We start from the raw sequence: 23,992 nt of genomic DNA, 5'->3' as shown, positions 1-23,992 counted from the left end.
AACCAGAGATACATAATTCGGAGACATCGGATCGACATAGAATATACGGAGACATCGGATTAACCAGAGATTTAAATAATTATATTTAAATCTCTGGATCAACATAGCATATCCGGAGACATCCGACCAATATAGCATATTCTAAGACATGCGATCAACATAGCATATTCGGAGACATTCTACCAACATACATTCGAATTCAGAGACATCGAATCAACACTGTAGCATATTTGGAGAGATTGGAATAACAAAACATATTCGGAGATATCGGATCAAAACCGGATAAACATGACAGGTGTTCGTGGAAAATGAAACTCAGACCGAAAATACGCAGGACACATATTTAAACAATAATGATGATATTCTGATAAATAAACATTATATATAAAGCTACTGATCATTCCTTTTGTTCATAGACAAGATAAAATTGTTTCAGCTTTAGGTCTTATCTTCGATGTCAACAACCAGTCCGGCCTTTTGGCCTGGTTCCACAGTTATCTCGGGGACATAGCTACAAATCCAAGATGGCTACCTATTCGTTGTTTGGTATATTTGTACTGTCGGTACTAGCTATTTCATCACAAGGTACTGTTAAACAATGACAACATATAATGACCAGACACTTTAAAATAGTTGCTTCATTTATATTTATAGGCAAAAATTTAGTGAGCAACTTTTAATTTTGTTATCACTATAGGCAAACCGCAGATAGTTAAACACTGCGTCATCATGGTCTTGTTTTCTAGCAAACTTTCTTCATTATTTTTAATCTATTAAAATTCATGAAAAATAATTATGTATAAGTTATTATATCAATATAAAAGCAACGCGCCTTAATTAACAATTCACTAAAATGCATCGTCGGACACCCACGTGTATACGAGTTGCCTCCCCTGCATCATATGCTGCTCACGAATGTCTTGTATTTTTTTCAGTATCCGGAGACTGTCCCAGCGGTTTTCTAGTCCATGGATCCAGTTGTTACATGGACTTTAATATCCAGGCCACGTGGGCTGAGGCTTCAGTAAGTTTGTGAGGTCACGTGATTGACTCGTATTCCTATACAGTTGATAGTAGACTAAAGGTTACACATTGTGCATACGGTGTGAACTACGAGTGGACACTTAAGACTACAGGTAGACACGGAGTGCACAAGGTTTAGCTTACAGGTAGACATGGAGTGCACTACGTGTGAACACGGTGTCCACTACAGATGGACATCATATCGTGTCCAGATAATATGTCCATTACAGAGATATGAGAAAAGATACATTTATGCAGTATATATATATAATTTGACAGATTGAAATATTTATTGCGACCAGAAACATAATATTTGTTGCAAAATAAAATTGCAGTTTTAAAATTACTTGAAATCATGCAAGTAAAATGTATCAAAATATTTTATCATACAATTCAATTTATAAATGAGGACGTTTAGTAGAAGTTATAAAAGCAAATTAACTGCGTACAGGTTGTTACGGTAAACCACGTACTTATTATGTATATAACAGTCCATCTTCAATACATAACACCTTTACTTTTTTTGAAGTTCCTAGTAAGAAACTATATATTTGTAGTATTAAATTAAATATCAAAGAAACACAATTTAACAAAGCATGACAATTTATTGACTCGTGCCCTATCCGGGCTTCGTACTCACGATCTACGGAACCCAATCGCCTAGCATAATAGAATCTTACATGAGCTTGTCAGGTGGACAGGGATATCCACAGTTTTACCGGTGTGAGATTTTTCTATCTAACCCTAGGGTAAAGACAAGCTACACGAGATCATTGCACGTGCCCAACAATGGTATGACGTCACGACAACAGTATTATGACGCCGCGGTAATAGTATTTTAACGCCACGACAACAATGAAATGACGTCACAAAGACGGCGACTTAATGAGGTCAAGTCATCCTCGCTTGCATAAGTGACAGGTTTTTTTTTCCATATCTTTTTTTATATTTTTTATTTTTTTTTTGCCAAACAATACATCAATTTTACAATAATCAAATAATCATGAAATATGAAAATAGTTATCTTCCATGCACATCTTTCACTCTGCCATTCTTTCATTAATCAGTATAATTACATTGTTTGGGTTTTTTGATAGAGAGAGAGGAGGGAGAGAAAAGATAAAATAAAGAACAAAGAATTGGGAAGGAAAGAAGGGATAATAGGATGAACTAGAAAGGAGAGATTGTGAATAATAATAATTAAATGTAGATATATTTCTATATGAAAAATAGTGAATAAACAAAAGAAAACATGAGTAAAAAAAAGTAAAGAAAGAAAAAGATAAAAAGAAAAAAAAAAGAAAAAAACGGAGGCAAGAAGTTAGAAAGACAATTTTTTTATAGTGACAATTGCATTAAAAATTACTGCTCAACATCCTGATCAAAAGCAAACATGACACATGTATGTATGACAACAAATAAATATATATTCTATTTTAATAAAAGATATGTGCAACTGTCAGGGATTTGTGAGTTCTATTAGCTTTATCCATTTTTTCCAATCTTTAGTAAATTTTTTAATTTTTTTCTCCTTTTCCATAAGCTATATATCTTTGAACATAATAATAATCTTTTATACAGTTTAAAAAAGCCATCACATTAAAAAAAACCATGTAAACATCTTGTTTTATAAATATAGTGTTTGATAAAAAGAACAGTTTCATTATCTATTCTTTGATATATGCCGTTATGATCAAGTTTTCTGAAAAGCATCGTTTCTTTATTAATTGCAAATGGTATAAACAGAATATCTAAAAGACTTTCAAAATTTGCTAAAAAGTTCTGAACTTCAGGGCATTCCCAAAATAGATGAGTGATTGTCTCCCTTTCTATAACACATACCAAACAGTGAGGATTATTAGAGAGACTAATTTTACAAAGATAAGTGTTAGTTGTTGATATATAGTGGTAAATTCGGAACTGAAGCCACTGAAGTTTAGTATTATTGGTAGAGATGAAGAGTATATTGTATATGTCTTTCCATGTTTCTTGATCGTAGTCTAAAGAGATTAAGTGACACGTTTATTAGAGACACAAAAAGTGGTGCACCGGGTAAGAGAAAAAGAATCATTCACACTCTTTGGGGTGAGACAGGAGATCTCAACCCTCGGGATAAGATTCCTAAGCTGTCAAACACTCGACAAAGCCTCTTGTTTGACAAATTAAGAATCTTACCCCTCGGGTTGAGATTCCCCTGAAAAGATATCGATAACATTCGTAATTCAGACAGAAATGCAATCTATATTACACAGAGAAATAAAATAGGTCCTAGGAGTGCCCCCTGTGGAACTCCAGATTTTACATCCACTCATAATCAATTATCATTTGAACTGCTAAAGGCCGGCTTTGTTGCATCATCGGATGATAGCTCCACATCATTTCACGGTCCCACGTGTAAATTAGACAGATTTGCACAATCTCGGGAGCAATTGTTTGTTTACACAATGCACTATAGATGCATCGCTAATTAATTCATATTCAAGCTATAATGATACAAGAATATTTATTAAAAGTTAAATGTGCCATAACTTGATGAAAAAATGACGTGTTTCTTTTCCCCTATAGTAATCTATTAAATATGATGCAATATAAACATAGTTATAACACAGACTTTTCGCAATTTAAAATACTTGAAAATGTATCTGCAACATACATATATGTAAGTCTTGTTGGATAAGTAATATAATTTCAAGATCAGGTAACATAATCCATGTTGTAAAATTATGAGAGAACAGTGCTTTGGAAATATTCAGTCTGTTAGAAATGCTGCAGGTGTGACAATAAAATTGTACCTGCTGCCCCTATTGCGTGATCATAAAAGGCGACTAAATTTAAAACCTTATATTTTATTATCTTCCTAAATGACTTCCTTCTTCCAAAATTACTTTTTCTCTTGACGTTTCCCTTGACCTCGCCTCACTAAAATTAGCCTTTTGTTAAGCTCTCGCCAATGTAAGGTAGGCTTTGGGTTCTGTCCCCTGGCCGAGACACACCATAGTGTATAAAAATGGTAGTTTTTTGCCCCTGCTTGGTGTTCAGCATAAAGGAAGTTGAACGACTGGTTTACCCGTTGGTAGCTTAATGTGAATAAGCTGAAGTGGGGTGTGCCCGTTCTGTTTCTTCGGCGACATGCTTCAGTAATACTGCACTATAAAAGGGCAAGAGTTCTACTTTTAAAAGGAGACACAACACTAATATACCGCAGCCTCCCAAAATATACAGACATTCACACACTGCACACATAGGAGGCCGTCCTTAAATGACCCTGGCTGTTAATAGGACACACGAGCTGGAAGAACAATATAACTTATCTATAAATCGGATGTGAACGGGGCCAGTCTATTTGTTCGATTTATACAGGTGTCCGGTTTATAGAAGATAGAACCTTATCTCAATATGTGCAAATGGAAATCCTAAGAAGAGAACAATTTTATTACAACACAAATATTATACCGCAGTCTCCCAAAACACGCACCTCGCACAACATACACGCAACACACCACACACATGAGAGGCCGTCCTTACATGACCATAGCTGTTAGTAGGACGTTAATTAATCAAACAAACAAACATCTCACATATTTACACGGCAGAACATCAGCGAATCAACAACGATCAAAGTCTATGTAAGAGTACCCTATGAATGACACTTAATTTATGAAGTAGTCAGTCATCTTTTTTGAGAGTTTGGATTGCTCCTCATCTAAGATTTCCACCGTCAAAGACCTTTTAATCGTCGATATAAGCAGCAAATGCAAACAGTCTCTGTAAGTTAGCATTTACTTCCCGATAAGTATTTTCGAAACGTCATTGTCAACGTTTATTTCATCATCTGCATCGTCATCGTCATCGTCATCAACATTTTGTGTCCTCTAGAAAGTTTTTACTTTCCCACTCACCACTAAATGTTTCCTGTTTCTACATCCTCCTCAATTACACACAGATCAGTAGTTTCTGCTCCTGCTTAATACTTAGCAAATAACGACTGGTTCGGCCGTTGTCAGTATAATGTGACCGGATGGGTTGTGTTGCTGGGTGCTTGGGCGTCATGCTTCAGTGATATAGCACTATAAAAAAGGCAACGGTTCCACTATACAAGAAGATACAACACGAACATACCGCAGTCTCCCAAAACACGCATCTCGCACTTCACACACGCTACAAACTACTTCCATGGGAGGCCTTCCTTACATGACACTAGCTGTTAATAGGACGTTAAAATAAACAAACAAACAAACAGCAATACTAACACGACCATTGTTCACCACCAAAGTCAGAGGTAGGTCATCATCGGGGCCATATTCATCCTGGCGTTTCGGAAGGGGGTTCGCTACGGGTAAACCTGACTGCAGAAAACACTTCTGAATTGTTGAAATTTCTGTCTCAATTTAAGACTCGTTAATCCAGTGGATGTATTCAAGCACATTGATGGACTTAGTCATTTCGAAAATCTTTTCACACTTGTCCACTTTGACAAGTAGGTGTCGCATGAGACGTTTTCGATATCGGACCTTAAACGCACGGATAATGTTTAGGTCCAGCGACTTCAGTTTTGATGTCGTACATGTACTATGTAAAACTAATTTGACATTTTTGTAGACTCGCTAAAGTACATTTAATTATCTTATAGCGTTAATATTACACTTATAATAACTAACAGAGAGAACCAACGTCAAATGTTACAAATGAAAACTTTTCACAACTTGATATTGATGTTGAAATCAATGCCAGTTGTTACGGGTAGAGTAATTTCAAAACTTGCACCAAAACCTTTACCAACGCCGACGCCAGGGTGATTCCATAAGCCCCCTTCTCTTCGAGAGGCAAGCTATCCAAAGGTTTGGGTGAATATTATTAATGTATTTACAGCGTCTTCAGGTATTTATTTGGATATGTCTACAATGAACCCGGACTCATTTTTCCACTTTACATTAGCTTGAAACTTTCCAGAATGGTGATGATTTGAAAACATTTAAAGGTCCACTATCTTTCCGAAACGGCTTTTTTATTTTTGAAATGGGAATGCAAAACGAGGTTGATATTTTTGTAGTGTCGCATACGTTTACCGTTAATATCACACTTATCATCTTCTGAACAATTTAACTGAAATAAAATCAATATTACTTTTCATAACGCGAGTCGTTAGCCCTGCAGGTAGGGCGTTAGAATTGTGCCTGCTGCCCCTATTGCATGATCGTAAAAGGCGACTAAATATAGGATCTTATATTTTCTCTTCTTTCTAACTGACTTCATCTTTCCTAATGCCTCCATTGGCACCGGCTTACTTTTGGCCTTGAGTTGAGAGTTCGCCCCTGTGAGGAAGGCTCTGGGTTCTGTCCCCTGGCCGAGACACACCAAAGTCTATAAAAGTGGTAGTTTCTGCTCCTGCTTAGCGCTCAGCATACAGGAAGTGGGACAACTGGTTCGCCCGTTGTCAGCATTGTGACCGGGTGGGGTGGGGGGCTTGGTGTCTTTGGCGGCATTCTTCAGTGATATAGCACTTTAAAAAGGGCAACAGTTCCACTATAGAAGAAGACACAATACGAACATACCGCAGTCTCCCAAAGCACACACTTCACACACGCTACACATTGCATTCATTCTTCCTTACCGTCCTGGCTGTTAATAGGACGTTAAAATAATCAAACAAACGCGGGTCGTCTTACGTTTCACACCGTCTTCCTAATTACCTCGCGTTAGTTGACTTTCAACTGCGCCAGACATCAAAACAGCGAAATGAATTTTCACTATAAACATAATTTACGCAGGAAAACTTTTGGTGCTGTAACCTCATCTTTGGCCATGTATTTTCCTATGTTATTATTGTTTTTCTGTTTCGGAAAGATAGTGGGCTTTTAAACGCAATATGATGAAATCATTCGAAGCATTGCAAGCATGCATAAATACTAGATCGAGAACGTAAATGTAAATATAGCTATTTTTAGAGACATGTTGTAAATACCACATTTTGTGTATGTTATTGTATTACGTCACAGACGTACTGTGTAAGAATCCTGTCAATGTGAGATGTATACTTCTGGTAATGCTGAATGGCACTTATACACAAGATTACATGCATAGCACCACTCACCGTTTACATCGAAATATTTGTTTATTTCGGTTGTACATAGACAACCGACTTTGTTTACTAATCATCCATCACGACTTCCTCCATCAACCGCTAACATTTCAAAATAAAGTGGGATACAACGTTTTGCATGTTTCCTGCACACTCATTTTCGATCATATATACAGTGTACATGTACCTGAAAAACATGACCTTTAAGAATTTTGAATTTTTGAATTTTGGCAATTTTGAATAAGTACACGTTCATTCTTGATGTCTTGGTTTAATTTACTATGCTTAAATCTAAGTTCCAACTTTGTATTTATTATATGAGAATGTGGCCTATTAGTTTTGTGTTTCCATGCGCTAGCGGAATTCTTGCCTAATTTGTGATACTCGTTGAAAACTGCGAGCTCGTGTAAACGTGCCCGCGACCGATCACATTCTATAACGAGTAATCCAGTCTGTAAAGTGTGTAATGGGAGACTTGAGGCAGAACTTTTCAAGGAATCAGCAAATATCCAAAAATGGTCTAATTTATCCACATGAAGGTAAACAGCAAAAGATTCGCATCATTTATATCTGCATAACAAAAAAGAAGACTGATTAACTAAAGATAAGTGATTTCATCCTCGTCGGAACTTAACGCATGAAACGGTTTTTAGAGCGAAGAGATATTACGAAATGACGGCTATAAATCATACTCTGACAAGCTGAACACAGCCACCGTTTCGTACAAAGAACAAATTGTGCAGACTTTAGGATTATTGCTCAAACCAATTATATGTAACATAATAAGATGAAAAATGAATTCTCATGCAAAATGGTGATGATCTTCTGAACTCAAAACATAGAAAAAAGTCTGTGTAAAGTTATAAAATGGGACAAATGAATTAAAAAAAGTCTAAATGTATTTCACTTGAATTGCAATTTAATCGGTTTGGTGCGTTAACGCTATTGTGACCTCATTTCGTTTCTTACCTACATAATCCGGCCTTTGTTAATTCACTCTGAAATATACACCTGAGTTATATGAAAATTACAATATACATTTCATAACGTCTTTTTTCTGTAATATAAATGTCAAATTGGAATTTCATTCAGGAGAATAGCATTAGGTGTATTAGGCACGCCTAAAACAAGAAAACGCTTAGTTATTATTTCTCTTCCGTCTGATGGTTTATTTACTTCAGTATAAAAATAAAAATGCATCCAAAACAATCGTACCCAAAACACATGATGTTGATATATCGACACTTCAGATGCACATTGAATTTCTCTGTCCTTTCCTAATGCTTGTATTATTTATTGTATTTTTAGAAGAGAGCTTACATAGGCAGTTGTTTTTCAAATAATTTTGTTTTTGGAATGTATGTATTACAATAATATCGGCATTAAAAATGCCGTTTTGATTCAGAATCTGCAGAATCAATGAACTTATTTTTCGTAGATGATTAATTCTTCTAATGAAATGGTTGAATAGATATTTTGAAGAAATAATTTCATGTTGTTTTTCATAGTGTATATTAAAACCTGTCATAGTGACCACCTCTGCATAAAGACCATCTGCTTAATAAGACCGTCTCTCAGATCCCCATGTGGTCTATTTCAATACAATTTGCCCAGTGTTTGATTGACTGTAATTTGCCCATGTGGTCTATTTCAATACAATTTGCCCAGTGTTTGATTGACTGTAATTTTAAAATCATAATATTATATGCGTGGATGTAACTTGAAGTGTTTTCCCTTGGTGAATTGTAAATCTAATCAACTTCACATTGTCTTCTTCAGATGATTTGTAACGTATACGGAGGATATTTAGCCGAGATAGGAGATGAGCATGAGCAGCATTTCATAGCCGGATCCATCTCCAGGAAAACTAAAAGTAAGCACGGGCAATCCCTATGATCAACTATTCTAGGTTTTGAATAAGAAGAATTTAGCTTTGGTGTTGTCACATGTCCCGTGTGTAAGGTTGTATGAAAATGGGTGTAAATGCAAATGAAAATGAAAGTGTGTATATGTATGTGTCTGTAGTGCCTTGTCATTGGATGTGATGTATTGTGTAAGTCTTTTCATATGTATGAGAATAATGTTAAATTAGTGGAGAAATTTACTTATCGAATATAAATGACACATTTTTAATTAGAGTTAATTTAGAATTGGTACTTGTACCATCTAAAACAAAATATAGTATTGGATAAGAATGCATTTTGTGTGAGACAATACTTGTAATTGTTTAACAAAAAATATATTTACAGATAAAGCTATTGAAAATGAAATAAATACAAAAAATAATAGTTTAAATGTGTCGTAATAGACGAATTAATTAACTTGGAAAGCTTTGGTTTGTACTTGTTAAAAATATAAATATTTTGAAGGATGTAATTACATTTGATTACGTATCCTCCCTTTATATAAACATTTGGTATATGCCTTCTTGTGAAAAAAGATCAAACTACATTTGTCTCTTGTTCTCATGATCAAACAGTTCACTACTGATTCAGTTTTCTGCCAGGAGTTATAGCCATGGTGAAAATGACAAGTCATGGGTGTAGTCTGGAGGTTTTCTTCGGATACTCCGATCTCACTTCTCTACTCTGCTCTATACACGCCATTCGATGATAACAGCTATTATTTTGTCAAATGGCTATAAATACAAACGAAATTTATTGGGATAATTGAACATGATATAGCAAGTGTTATATCCAAAACCTTGATTCGATTTCAGAAGTTGTCTCAGGTATCAAGTCAAACCATTTAAGGCTTTACAGCCAATTAGTACAAACAATGCGAATGTAATATACAAAGCAGGTACTGCACTAAAGCAGCGTAGAATAAACGAACTACTTAAACAATCATGTGAGAATGGGCAAATCAATCTTTCATATTAAATTGTTTTTCCTTAATTAAGTGGTATCATATCTTTAAAATCAGATATAGCCGGATACTTGGTATATATATACCTAATGTATTAAGTAAGGTATTTGGTATTTAAGGTCATGACCTGAACTGACACATTTCTATCAATCTGTCCCTATCTAAATCCGTCACAGCAGCAGTTTTTTAAAAACCGGAAGTCAATATGACAATGTAATTGCAAGATGATCTGAATAACGAAATGTTCACGGGTCGTATACGTGTGATCATTTGTAATGCAATCGGCTATACTTGGGAAATTCCGGTATTATATATCAACTGAAAGGTCACAAGGTCATGTTTCAGTTTACATCTCTGTATCGAACAAAAACAACATACCTCTGTTATACATATTTATATATTAGGGTTTAAGTTCCATAATCCCACTCGTATTTATATGCAGAGGCAAAAATCTACATGTGGCTACCAGGTGTGAAAAATTATATTTCAACTGAATATTCGTATGAATAAACACTTTATATTAATAGCCGCCATAGATATGACTGGAGGAGTAAGTCGAGGAAGGCTGCACAAAGGCCGACATGTAAAAAAAGCATAATTTATATATTTAGTTCGTCTTTTTTGTCTGTGTCAATCTACCGCACATAATGTTGGGATCTTGTATCATTCTCGATCGGTATAAAACAGATAGCCTTAATAGTCTCGTTACTGTAGCCGGGGTTCTTTTGAAAATGTGCCAAAACCGTTTAACATTTGACACTTGCTTAAGTAGTAAAATACATGATTTGCACGGAAATGCATCGACAAATTCCTTCCATCTCTGTGTGGTTTTTCTATTAGTTATTCAAATAGCATATGATGTCGGATATCTCTTTGCAATCTCTGTTTTATTTAAGGAAAAGAAGTCTGTGTCTTTCTCAATTAAATTTTGATTCAATTTTAGCTTATCAAGGACAATTTTAATTTGTATCGTTGCGGTCATTAGATAGTCAGGTTTAGCCTTGGCATTTGTAAGTTACATAAATTGACTTTGTATGTACTTAATGCCTTCATTCCAAAAAAGGTCCACGATGAGCGAACTTAATATCACTACAACCATCCTGTATCTTGTCGTTAAAGGCCCACCACGACCTTTCCCAAATGAAAGTTAATTATTAAAATGGGAAGGTAAACGAGATAGATAATTGTGTAGTCACAAAAATTATAAGCTTACCGTTAATACTACAACCATTATCACCTTTTTAATGACCGAAATTCAAGTTGTTTTCCACATTTTCGAATCTCTCCCAGGGTTCATCGTGGCCCCCACATCGATCGAAATGAACTAGGAGAGAGATTGATCGTTTTCTCTGGAAAAAATATGACGTTACGCTCGCAAACACACAATATCATTATCAATATCTATCCACAAATGCAGATAACCCTGTAGTATGCAAATATAGAATTGGCATTTCATCATCAACGTCCCTCGATTGCAAGGTACAAGTGTATCAGCACTTTACATTGCCTGCAATACCATTGTCACTTGCTGCCACTCAAACAAAGGCCAAACGTGAGGTGGTGTCAAGGGAGACTTTAGGAAGAATCCGGTGCTGATGATACCATAGAAGCTGTTGGGTTACGACCAACTCATATCGTACAATTTAAGGAGTACAAATTGGACTCTCGGGTACATTTTACCCTAATGTTTTGTGTTCCAATTCATGCTTCATAATATTACACCATCTGCATATTCTTACTTATCAAACGTCATAATCCTGCAGGTAGGGCGTTAGGATTGTACCTGCTGTGATATACATGATCGTAAATGGCGTCTAAATTAATTTTATCTTTTCTCTTATTGGGTTCTGTCCCCTGGCCGAGACACATCAAAGTCTATAAAAGTGGTAGCTTCTGCTCCTATTTAGCGCTCAGCATACAGGGAGTGAGACGACTGGTTCGCCCCTTGTCGGTTTAATGTATGCTGCTGTGTGTCGGCGGCATGCTTCAGTGCTATAGCAATATAAAAAGGGCAACAGTTCCACCATACAAGAAGACATAACACGGATATACCGCAGTCATACACGCTGCACACCTCAAAATTGGAGGCCGTCTTTTCATGACACTGACTGTTAGTACGACATTAATTTAATCAAACAAACAAATGATTTTTTTTATTTCTTTGAAATGATAAACCTAAGATATTGATCTTTATTTTCATAAAGTGTAATTTTCATCTTTATTTGTTTTCTCAAGGTTCCTACAAGCCCGGCATCTTTTGGCTGGGAGGGTCAGATCTTCTGACTGAGGGGGAGTGGGTCTGGTCTAGTGATAATACCTATCTGACCTACAAAAACTTCGCCCCGGGGGAGCCGAACAACGCCAACGCAGGAGAACACTGTCTCGAGTTCGACTTTTCCGGAAATTTCCAGTGGAATGACAACAATTGTGAAAACCTCTACAACTTTGTCTGTGAAGTACCGTAAGTAATAAAGGATCCCTTCAACCGTCAACCCATATACTGTGAAACATACCGGCTGTCGTTCGTTTACTTCAGTTTTGCTTTTATATTAAATATACCACTAGTGTAAATGGTTATTTTGAATAATTAGGACAATTAAACTTCACTATAATGTGTTTAAATAATATTGTTGGGCTACACAAATATGTCAAAGAGCGCTTAATTTCTGTCTGAATACGACAGCTAGTGAAATCGCATATAAAACGAACCGTTAGTAATTGTAACATATATCTATAGCTGAAATCAACATAGAGCGTAATAGAGAACATACTGGATGTCATTTTCTGTATTCTTATAAGCCAGGGCGACTCTCTGATTTTAGTATACTTACTACATTCTTGAAATGAACATTGGTTGACTTTGATGTCTCATTGGATAAATTCAGTTTGTATTTGTAACGTATATCTATAGCTTCGTAATGCGCATTAACTACGTACATGCGCATTACGAACGGTTCTCAATATAACAATATCTTGTCTTTTATGAAACGTACATAAAATAAGACCTAAAACACTATCTGGTCGCACAGAGGAACAGATATGTCATTGTGGGGTTTGTACTACTAAAGCAGGGGTCGATTAGACTAACAATCCCCTTGATCAAAGGGGCCTAAAATTGGCAAAAGGCATGGGAAAGTCTCGCACTGTGTGTCACTATAGAGAAAGAAGGTCGGAACATTTAGCGGAAGTTCACAATAATCCTTTTATAGGCATGCCAAGGCATTGTAATTAGAATAGGATCGACAGTAGCTTTAGCTTGACCTCCAGATAGCATTTCGCAACTTTTAAGTCAAATAAGTACTTTTCTAGTATGTAAGTAAAGTGTACCGATAAATGTGTTTAATTTTGGGCATCCTCGATACTCCAGGGGATACTTTCACTGTCGTTATATCCACCCCTGGACTATATCAGTTCAGGAGAAAACAAACTGACCAATTACGTACCAGCATATATTTCCAATGATGAAAACTAGAGTATGTCGTTGTTAGATGATTTTTTACTGACATATGTCTACATACAGTCTGCTGCATTTCAGGATGACGATATCCACTGGAGGAATTATAGGCTGAGACGGAACATTGTGGATCTGATGATTAATCAACACTTTATGGCATCAACGATATCAACGTTTGTTAAAATTTAGATTTTTTGCCCCGTATGTATTATCTCAAGTTGAAAATAAATTTATTAGAGCAAATGTACTATAAACGTTATATATAGTTTTGCTGATATGCTTCCCATTTCAGTTTTGTTATAAATATTAATATTGCCGCGTAGAGAACGCTAACTCTTGCGCTTCACTCAGTTCTGATATCCCAGTTTTTTCTATATGCTCTGTTCATATATTTATTCTATTCACATTTGTGTTTGTTTCTTGTTATTGATATGACTTCTTGGCATCAACTGAGTCCCGTGGAATAAATGATTGACTATTTTAAGTCAAGTTTATCATCTCCTTTTCCTGTTAGTGAGTTCGAGACTTATGTGGAGAAGTTGTAAGGCACATATTCATGTCGTAAGCACAATGAAATTCAAGGTGTACAATACCATAAACAATTATTCAAATTCAAAATTTACTATAAGTCTCATCAGTAAGAAAAAAACAAAGTGAATTTATTGATTAACATAAATGATTAAAATTGAAACTCGGAAAAATTCCCATTTAACATGATCAGAATTGAGAAAAACTTAAACTCGAAAACAAAAATATTTTAAAATAAAAATGTTTATTCAATAAATCATTTATATACAATTTTGACATAAGTTGTCTTCTCGTAGGAAGGCTCATCACTTTCAAACTCTTTTCTTTTTCATTTCTCAGTCTATCGCGAACAGTGATTATTTTCCTATCTCTTAGCTAGACTTCTAATATACATGTACATGTCTTTATAAAACCATAGAAAAAGGCAATTCTTCCAGTTTCAGTTATGTAATCTAATATACAGATGTACATTTGAATAACTCATTATAATCATGCCAACAATGTACATAATTTTATCTATATAACAACCACACATGTTTCTCTCTATCACCAGATTTATATATTATATCACTTCTATGAATATTTTCACTCTATCGCTTCATTTCATTCAATAACCTGGGCCAAGTTTTATGAATATCCTTTAGCTTGAAGGAAGGAATTTCTTATCTTAAAATTTCTCATAGGAAAGCATTTCTGTAACAAAAGTTAAGGAGCCTTCCTTAAATTTTAAGTTAAGATATCTTTAAAAGTTAAAGATGCTACACCGCCGACAGAGCATAAATGATATTCATTATTTGAACAATAATTGGTGTTCAATCGTGTGTATGTATGTCTAATTAACACAAATTTTTTTTTCTTTTCATTTTGCATTTTGTGCATGCGCAATCAGTACTTCATTCCATATAGGATATAGTGCGTCGGGATTTTTTCGGGATGCAATTAATTATTTTTCATATTTTTGACTTGACGTAGAATTAGAAGCTCAAACTTTTCAATGGTGGTAACGGTGTAAAGTAAGTAGTTTTGTAACTGAAGAAAAATACTAAATCGTCTGCTCCTGTTTTTGATAGTGGAAAAAATACTATTTGTCGGCGGTGGAGCATCATTAAGGAATGTTCGCGAAACTAGGCCCATATTTATATCTATGTATGCACTGATTATACATATCTTTTCTCTCTGTCGCTTTCTTTCTTTAAAATGTTAAACAGAAAGCTAATAGTGTTGATGGAAGGGATGAAAAAACTCATAAAGTGCAACAAAATCAGCTGAATCTGCCAATATGGGTAATTAACACGGTAACTAAGACACACTGTTCAGATAACGTGTTAATTTGTCTTAATTGTAAAATGAATGGCGGCATAGTGATAACAGTCAGTGTTAGTTCGGTATCTTTCACAAAATCAGAATAAAAAAGTTTGCTGGTGTAAAGGTACATAGCTGAAACTTTTTACCTACCTCAAAAACGTGTGTGGCTTTCTGAACCATGCTGTTTTATCAAGCAATCTGTTAATCTGAATAGTCGATAAACGGAACGCCTGGATAAAAAAAACATCATCTAGTTAGTGTGCTATCGTGGTCAACCTGATAAGGACCGCTACGGTCTCATAACGGTCGGCAGACACAGTATCTCAAATCAGCAGAGGTCATGATAGGCCGTGAGGACAGAGGAGATGAATATAAATCAGATCATCTTTTCATTTAGATGGGAGACCTATAACACATATATGTACTGTATATGAGTCTATAGAAAGATAAAATTTACTAGCAAAAAGCTATTTTTAAAGAAATTTGATAAAAGGTAGTGGAATTATGTGATCTGTTATCAACAAGTTAACTTTCAGTGAAAAACAAGCAGGATAAATGGATGTTTTACGGGATTACAGCATGATGAAGTCATAAATATACATAATTGGGAAGTCAAAATAGCTTCAAGGTTACATAGGCCATGCAGCTAATCCAATTAGCCAAAATAAGTTGTGGTAATGACGAGTACGGTTTTTTTTTGGCCCAGAAACGCCGCTCCACATACAAACTACAAAAAACTTGTCATATATCAACATTTCTTTAGCAGCTCAGATGAGAGTAGAAGATTTTCCACGGTAGAGGTAATACTTTACTCATTCGTGGCTTGTTATGATTTTGTAAAAAAAATACCGATTTTAAGCATTCATGTAACATTCATTAAACTTTCACTAAATATTTATTGTCAATTTCAACAAATTTCATTACAAAAAAAAAACAACAACAAAAAACCGAAATAGATTTGGCATCAGGCAAAGTCTATTTTAGCCATCTCCAAACAAATCCGGTATGGTACAGTTTTGCAACAAAAACATAATTTTACAGTAAACATAGCTTTAGTGTATATCTCCCCAACCCATCAACCATAGAAAAAACTCTAGACAAATCTTCCAGTTTCAGTTAAGTAATCTAATATACAGTTGTACAAAATCATGACAACAATGTACATGGGTTTTTAATGGGGGATTAAAATACTCGTCTATTTCTCTGATAAAGGAAACGTCATTACCTGATAACCATTAGAACCTTAACTTCCGTGAATAAGCAAAGTATGAACGTCCTTTTACCTAAATCTAGATTAGCTGAGTCATCAAAAATCATGCTATGGTATATACAGATGTGTTACTGTCAAGTTTTCCTCTTGATCAGTATTACTTTATTACTATATAATCAGGGGATATGTTATACATATAGCGACTGTGTGACGGATACAAACTACTTACATATTATCTTAATTAGTCATCTTAAGCAGAGCTACTGTAAACCAACTTTCTTTCGTGTGCGATTTATTTTCGTGAATTTCGCAATCAAGGTAAATTCGCGATAGTTCATCTCCACGACTTATTATCTTCCACAATTCTTGCATAATTGAATTCAAATGTATTTCCATTCAATTTTAAATCCGTGATATTTAACCTCCACGAAAATGTTTTAAAACGGAAATTACGAAATTTAGTTTCCGCGGAAGAAAGTTTAGTTTAAAGTATACACTTCTATAGGATTCTTTTACTGTTTCTAACCAGAAAACGCAGATACGACATCTGTCTCTTGGTATTAATTTTAGGGCTATATCACATCAGAAGTTTTATTAATAATATTCATTTGTCAATATATATATATTTATATGTTGAATATATATTGAATCTGTATTGACAGATGATTATAATACCTATATCTGAGACATAAGTTTTCACATATTTCTAACCATATCTAAGACATGAGTTTTCACATATTTCTAACCATATCTAAGACATGAGTTTTCACATATTTCTAACCATGTATGAGACATAAATCATAGACAAGATAATGTATGATGCATTTGAATCCTTTCATTATTTCTGAAAGTCAGCCACTTTGGTCAGCATTGCTATAGTTGACATGTGATCAATCAAATTGACACTGATTAAGAAACAGTATGAAAAAGACAATTCAAAATTTATTCTTCTGATGTCATTCTACAGACTATCGATATGTTGATATGTACCTATTATAGTTCCTAGATCATTTGGAAAATATAGTTATTTAGCAGTTTTGGAATTATACGGTTTGTGAAATTGAATACATTTTTGTTAAGTTCTTTTTTTAGAACCACAAGTGATTTGTGATGTAACTTGCTTGTCGAGAACTTTTTATAATTTATTGTAGGTTTGCTGTTTAGTCCACCAAGTACCCGACGAAATAGCTCATAATGTCTCAAATGTAGATAACAGAAATCCCGGAAATGTATTAAAGCATATCCGTGTAACCACCACCCTTTGATGTGGTTTATTGGTTATTTGCGCCTGCATCTTTCACGATCCTGACCAGGACAAACTATTGATTGGATTTTACGCCCAATTGAATTGTTTCAACTGTTGAATGCAGTGATGTGTTATTTTTTAACTAACATCTGATTAAGCTAGTTTCATTTATAGCTGATCTCCAGTATTTAGTGAGGTTTTCAGTCGATAAAAGGAATGCTGGATCTTCGCTGGTATCACTTTGTGATAACCCCGGAACCTTACTGGATAAAGTAGTTACGCAAACCCAGATAATGATAAGAACCGTCAGGAACTAGCATACAATAGATTAACCGTAACTCATCTTATCGCTAACCAGACCAGGCAAATCAGCGAGGCGTGAAATGTTCTTTTATCACCCCGGAATATTTGTTAATATATTCAGGATTCGGTTTGAATTCTATGTGAATTTGGTCACCATGGCAGTTCTGAAATGAATTGTGAATGTGAATCATGCAATTCATTTCTGAATGGGTAGCTAGCGTTTATTTTGTATATCCGCACTCATTTGTTTAAAGTACAGTCTGAGATGAAGGTTAATTTGGCTACATTCCTATCAGGGCGGACGCTTGGCATTGGAAGCGAAAGATCAAGCTTCAAACACAACTACCTGAACGAACGACTCAAAAGAGTACACTCCATATTGAATAAGCTGTGTAGTGTCGCTTTTGCTACGTTTGCAACTCCACACGCCCAAATTATCTTTGGATATTGAGGATAAAGTGTAATATCGAATAATTAGAGTACCTTTGACTCATAAGGTGGGAAATGGGGGATGGATTGATTGATGTTTTTTTCGCGATTTTGGTCTTTTTCGCAAATTGTATTCATTGCTTTTGGGTATTTTATGTATTATGTATATTGTTGTTTAAATAAGACATATATAAGTATCAGTTATTGTTCAACTGATGAGTATCGTTTATGCTCTGTCGGCGCTAAAAGTAGCTACTGCTAAAATAAAACTACTGTTATAATAAAACTTCTGCTGAAATAAAACTACCACTACAATAAGTACGTTTGCAGTATTAGAAAAGCATATATGTCTATTTTAGGTAGCAGTGTGTCCTTGATTAGTCTGTATACGTGTAGTCTACTTACAAAAGGTCGCGCACAATTAGAAACAGTGCCTCTTAGTGTATTAGCACTAAATTGGACACAGGGAGAGGCTATGAGATCGGAATGTTCCGGATACAAAAAGGTCATATCAATTAGCTTATGTTCTTTATCTACAAACCAGGTCAAAGTTAAACTTTATAATAGATAGTATTGATGTTTACAATATCAAGTGATTGATTACGGTAATTAATTATACAATCGTGAGGTTCATTTTTGTATCGAATTATCGCCTTTTAAATTTAGGCGTTCAGGCATCTGTTTTTATCATCTAATTTTGTTGTGATAAATGTGTGACTTAATTTAGCGATAAAAGTCTTCTTTAGAGTTGTGTCAAACGAAAAAAGACAACTAGGTATCAAAGGGGAATTGATATCAGTTTTCAGTGTATTTCTGCTAAAGGTATTTAATCTTCGTTACTTTATAACATATGGCAGTTTATCGTTGGATCGGGACGATACTAAAGGCACATTTGTACCACGGAGTCTCTTGAACAACGACTAAATTTGTGTGGGATCGATTGGGCGGAATTGGGAATTCTTGCTTGGTAATACTCTTTGAAGTTCGTCTGTTTTATGAGGTAGATGTTTTTGGTAATTTCAATTATAAACACTTAACACTAGGACCTATGAGGTCACAAAGAGGGAACCAATTAACAGTGACTTTAGATTAAATAGACACCCGATACATCTCCATTTGACTTTAATTTATGATATACATGGCTGACACACTACACCGTGGAATTGAAAAGATAAAACGACATTCAAAGAAACAGAAATAATAGGTCGAACGGTGAAGTCAAACTGTTATCTGTTTTTAGCTTATCCTAAAACGCCTATTCTGATCACAATCGGTGACCTAGTATCACAACAAATCACGTGACATGCGTATGGTGTTCCCGATTTGTCGTGCTCCGTGTATAGTTTCCAATGCATTCCTATGCAGTAGTCATAAGCTTCTTTTGTATCATTTACTTCGGCTCATCAAAGAAAGTATCAGTTTAGTACTGGCAGGCATTTGGGACTTTGATTCGTAACATGACTTTTGAAACACACGAATGTCCATTAGATTTAAAAATCATTAGGTCCATATGGAGTGCAACATCTTGTATATGCCAGTTATATTTGTGCAAATCAGTAAGATAACTTAACGCAATAAATAATTTGAATTTGAGTTATTTGAAAGTGTTAGGGCCGAACGATATTAATAATATTACCTTGGCTAGGAACAGAATCACTTGATATACCTTCAACGATCTATGTATTAGCCTTTGTTGTTACATATCCGCGTGTACATTTCAAAGAGATTCAACGATAACAGGACTAGAAATAACCTCTCTATTTAGAGAAGCATTTGCTATAAATCATTCTAAGGCTGGAATAACTAAAAAAAGAAAAGCGTCAGACCAGTACCTTGGCGTCGTATTATGAAATGCTTCTCTAAATTGTTTAGATATGATTTCTTCTATTTCAATAGCTAATATGAAGACTGACACGCTCAGAATAATAAAGCAAACAAATTAAAAATGGTTACTTTAACATTTGTCAGAAGCTTAAGAATGTTTGGATGATGACGAATTATGAAGATTTTAAACATTTGTAAATGTTGTGAATGCATATTAGTACATTATTTTAAGACCATTTGGAGTTTGAAGAATTAAGTGGAAAGTTTTCTATAAATCTTTCACCAAGAAGCCTAATTTGTTATTATCTTTTAACGTTTGTGCAATATCAATGATACCAAAAGTGACCGTGAAATGAGAATACATTGTGAGGCAAAATATTAAAGATGTAATGTTAATAGTGCTGTTGTTATCATATTTCTTATTTATTAATTTACATAACAAGTGTAAGTTATCCATCCTACTGATAAAGTACTTTGTATAATACAATGATAATGTGGTATTATAGGGAAAAGTTTAATTTAAATATATTATTTGTAAACTGTACATATCTTTAACCCATGTCTGTACATGTGGCCTAGCCTTAGGGACCTGTCGTCGTGTCGCGTAACATGTTGTCGAGACATTGATGAAAACTATTTAACCCAACAGTTACACATGACTATGATTTATCATGTCTGCTAATGGTCAGCATTTTGATGTAACTTAGAAGGATTCTGTGATTAACATTGATTTATAGATATTACTCAACACAAACATGTAGGGCTATATAAACGCCACCGAAACCATTTTATATTGTCAACTTCCCCCAGTACTCGACCATGAGTACTTGGCCATATTTTGTCATGCGGAATAAAGTACTGAAACTACAACTCAGCATTTGACTTCTACTCAACTTTACTCTACGCCTTCTACACCTCATCGACATTTAACAGACACACAGTAGAATAAAGAAAAATTATTTTTTATCTTAATATAAACTTTGAGAGATGTGATATCATTTTTTTATCATATTTTTATTATTTATTACATTTAGATATCAAGCGTTTGTTATGACGCACGCATATGCATGTTACTGACATAGCATTTTGTATGATACGGTGATATAGCACTATAAAAAGGGCAATATGTCCACTATACAAGAATGCATAATACCAACATACCACAGCCCCACAAAACACGCATTTTATTCACGCAACACACCGCATACATGGGAGGCCGTCCTTACATGGCCCTGATTGTTAATAGGACGTTAATTTAATCAAACAAACAAACAAACGAAAGATGAAATATCAATAGTATTTTCGTTATTATATTTTATCTTTCCTAATGCCTTCCTTGGCACCGCCTCACTTTTGGCCTTGCGTTGAGCGTTCGCCCCTGTGAGGAAGGCTCTGGGTTCTGTCCCCTGGCCGAGACACACCAAAGTCTATAAAAGTGGTAGTTTCTGCTCCTGCTTAGCGCTCAGCAAACGGGGAGTGGGACGACTGGTTCGCCCGTTGTCAGTATAATGTGACCGGGTGGGGTGTGTTGCTTGGTGTCTTCGGCGGCATGCTTCAGTGATATAGCACTATAAAAAGGGCAATAGTTCCACTATACAAGAAGACATAACATGAATTTACCGCAGTCTCCCAAAACACGCACCTCGCACAACATACACGCAACACACCGCATACATGGGAGGCCGTCCTTACATGACCATAGCTGTTAATAGGACGTTAATTAATCAAACAAACAAATCATTTATTGATTAACATAAGTATCATGTAGTTATGATGAACCCATATGCATCCTACTGGCATGGTATTTTGTACAATGCAATGAAATAAACATTACTTTTTAATATCAATTTCCCCTTCAAGGTCGAAGTTGCTGGCAGGGGAGCTGTTACTAATTATAGATAAACGATATCATTTTAAAGTACTTTAAATTCCTTAAGACATCAATCGAACATTCGTCTTTCTCTATAATCCGTTTTAATAGCTTCCTATACGTCATGAACACTCCACGACCCCGTCAATACGCTAGGCGTAGTATCATGTACGGCGAAAATTGTGACCGCTTCCGCCGGGGCAATCTCATATCGTGCATGATAATTTTTGGATCATTTTGGATTCGAAATGTTTTCATCTTTAAGTTATAAACAGATTCCCGACGTCGAAAATCTGATAACGTCGACATGTGCTCTACTTTGGAAAATATCGACCTTTGATCTTTCGTTCTATTTTCACTCTCCGTAAAACATCTAAATGTATGTCATAATATCAACTAGTTAAATGTTCCATATTGAGTCCAATTATTATTGTTTTTTACCTTTTTATGCTACAGTTTGTATAAAGGGTACTGGTCAATTACTTATGTTTTATAAATCTAATAATTACACATATATACATGTATAAGAGAAGCCAGTGTTAGATGAAAGGATTTCTTTTGCCAAATTAAAAGTTTAAACATCTTCTTAATGATAAAGAGTTTGGCCAGACGTTTTAATGAAATTGATTAAGGGCGTTGACCTTCTCCCATAAGGCAGAAGAGACTGCTTTCTCGTGATTCATGGCCAAGAGCAGTTGTGGCGACGTTACGAACATCAAATTTTATAAACACGCATTTTGTTTTCAATAAAGCACTGTAATCTCCAATTGGGAATTTGCCCAATTTTGGGCGGTTTCGTTTAGAGAAGAACAGTCTTGGTCATGTTGAAAAATCGGATTATCTTTATACTCTTGTTACAAACAGATGCATGATAAGAGTCATATCTAGACTTCAAATACGACAAACGACATTCCAGAAACTTTGACAGTTGAGAAAGTACAAAAGTTCATTTTTCATGAATTATATGGGGGAAAAAATCAATATTTTTGTTTTAACATATGCGTTATCATGGTTTTAAGGTTAAACTTGAGTTGCCTTTGTCTTGATGTATACTTGTATAAGGTTAAATATAGTTCTAAATATGTTCAGAATGAGTGAATGACCACTCACTGTGCCTGATTGCTACATCTGTACCTATATTCATATTCAATATTCTGGTTTGAACATAGGCGCGCACAATCATGATTTCGAACGTAAAACTTGAGATGGCCCTATTTTGACATATACGTGTCGAGTCATCACTCCATATACGATTGAATCTAATTCTAACTATGTCCAGAATGTGTTTTATAACAAATCCCTGTGTCTGATTGCTAACTGTGTGATCATCATATCACGTGATCAAAGAATTGACTCTGTGATTTATAAACGGGGTGATCTGTGTTCATTGAATGTGGAGTTTTTATCTTTTTATATCGTTTGTGCTGGACAAATGGTTTTGTTCGGAGAGGTCAGCATAACGAGTTAAAACAATTTAATTCTATTCATCAAACAATTTAAAGATTGAAAGAATCAGAAGGTCAGTTATAAGTCATTTGATTAATTGATAAAGAGTCGACACAGAGTTTACAAGTCAATGAAAATATCTGCAGTGAGGTATTTCGATAGATTAAAATATGGAACAAAACGCTTTATAGATACACAGAAAGTAAATCGCACCAAGAAAGAAGATTATACTTGTTTTTAAAGTCAGCAAAGATTTTATTAGCCTAATGAATAACGAAAGGTCAAAGTTCGAAACAGAAGTGTGTAACAGTTAGATCAGGATAACGGTGTCGGGAGTACGGATGTTTTTATTGCATGATAATCTTTGATTAAAATGTTTGATGGCTCAACTTGAGCGCCAGAACAAG

General features: G+C 35.0%; 1 protein-coding gene across 1 annotated transcript; it reads left to right on the top strand.

The window, feature by feature from the left end:
- Window positions 1–483: 483 nt before the first annotated feature.
- Window positions 484–13,876, top strand: LOC138334205 (perlucin-like). The gene is made up of 5 exons (XM_069282812.1): window positions 484–585; window positions 936–1,024; window positions 8,882–8,975; window positions 12,206–12,431; window positions 13,506–13,876. The coding sequence occupies exons 1-5, from the start codon at window positions 525–527 to the stop codon at window positions 13,537–13,539; spliced, it is 504 nt and encodes a 167-aa protein (XP_069138913.1). The 5' UTR covers window positions 484–524; the 3' UTR covers window positions 13,540–13,876.
- The last annotated feature ends 10,116 nt before the right edge of the window (window positions 13,877–23,992 follow it).

Source organism: Argopecten irradians, chromosome 11 (assembly GCF_041381155.1).
Source record: "Argopecten irradians isolate NY chromosome 11, Ai_NY, whole genome shotgun sequence".
Lineage (NCBI taxonomy): Eukaryota > Metazoa > Mollusca > Bivalvia > Pectinida > Pectinidae > Argopecten > Argopecten irradians.
Note: the sequence above shows the minus strand (reverse complement) of the source record. Positions and strands in the feature narration are given on the sequence as shown.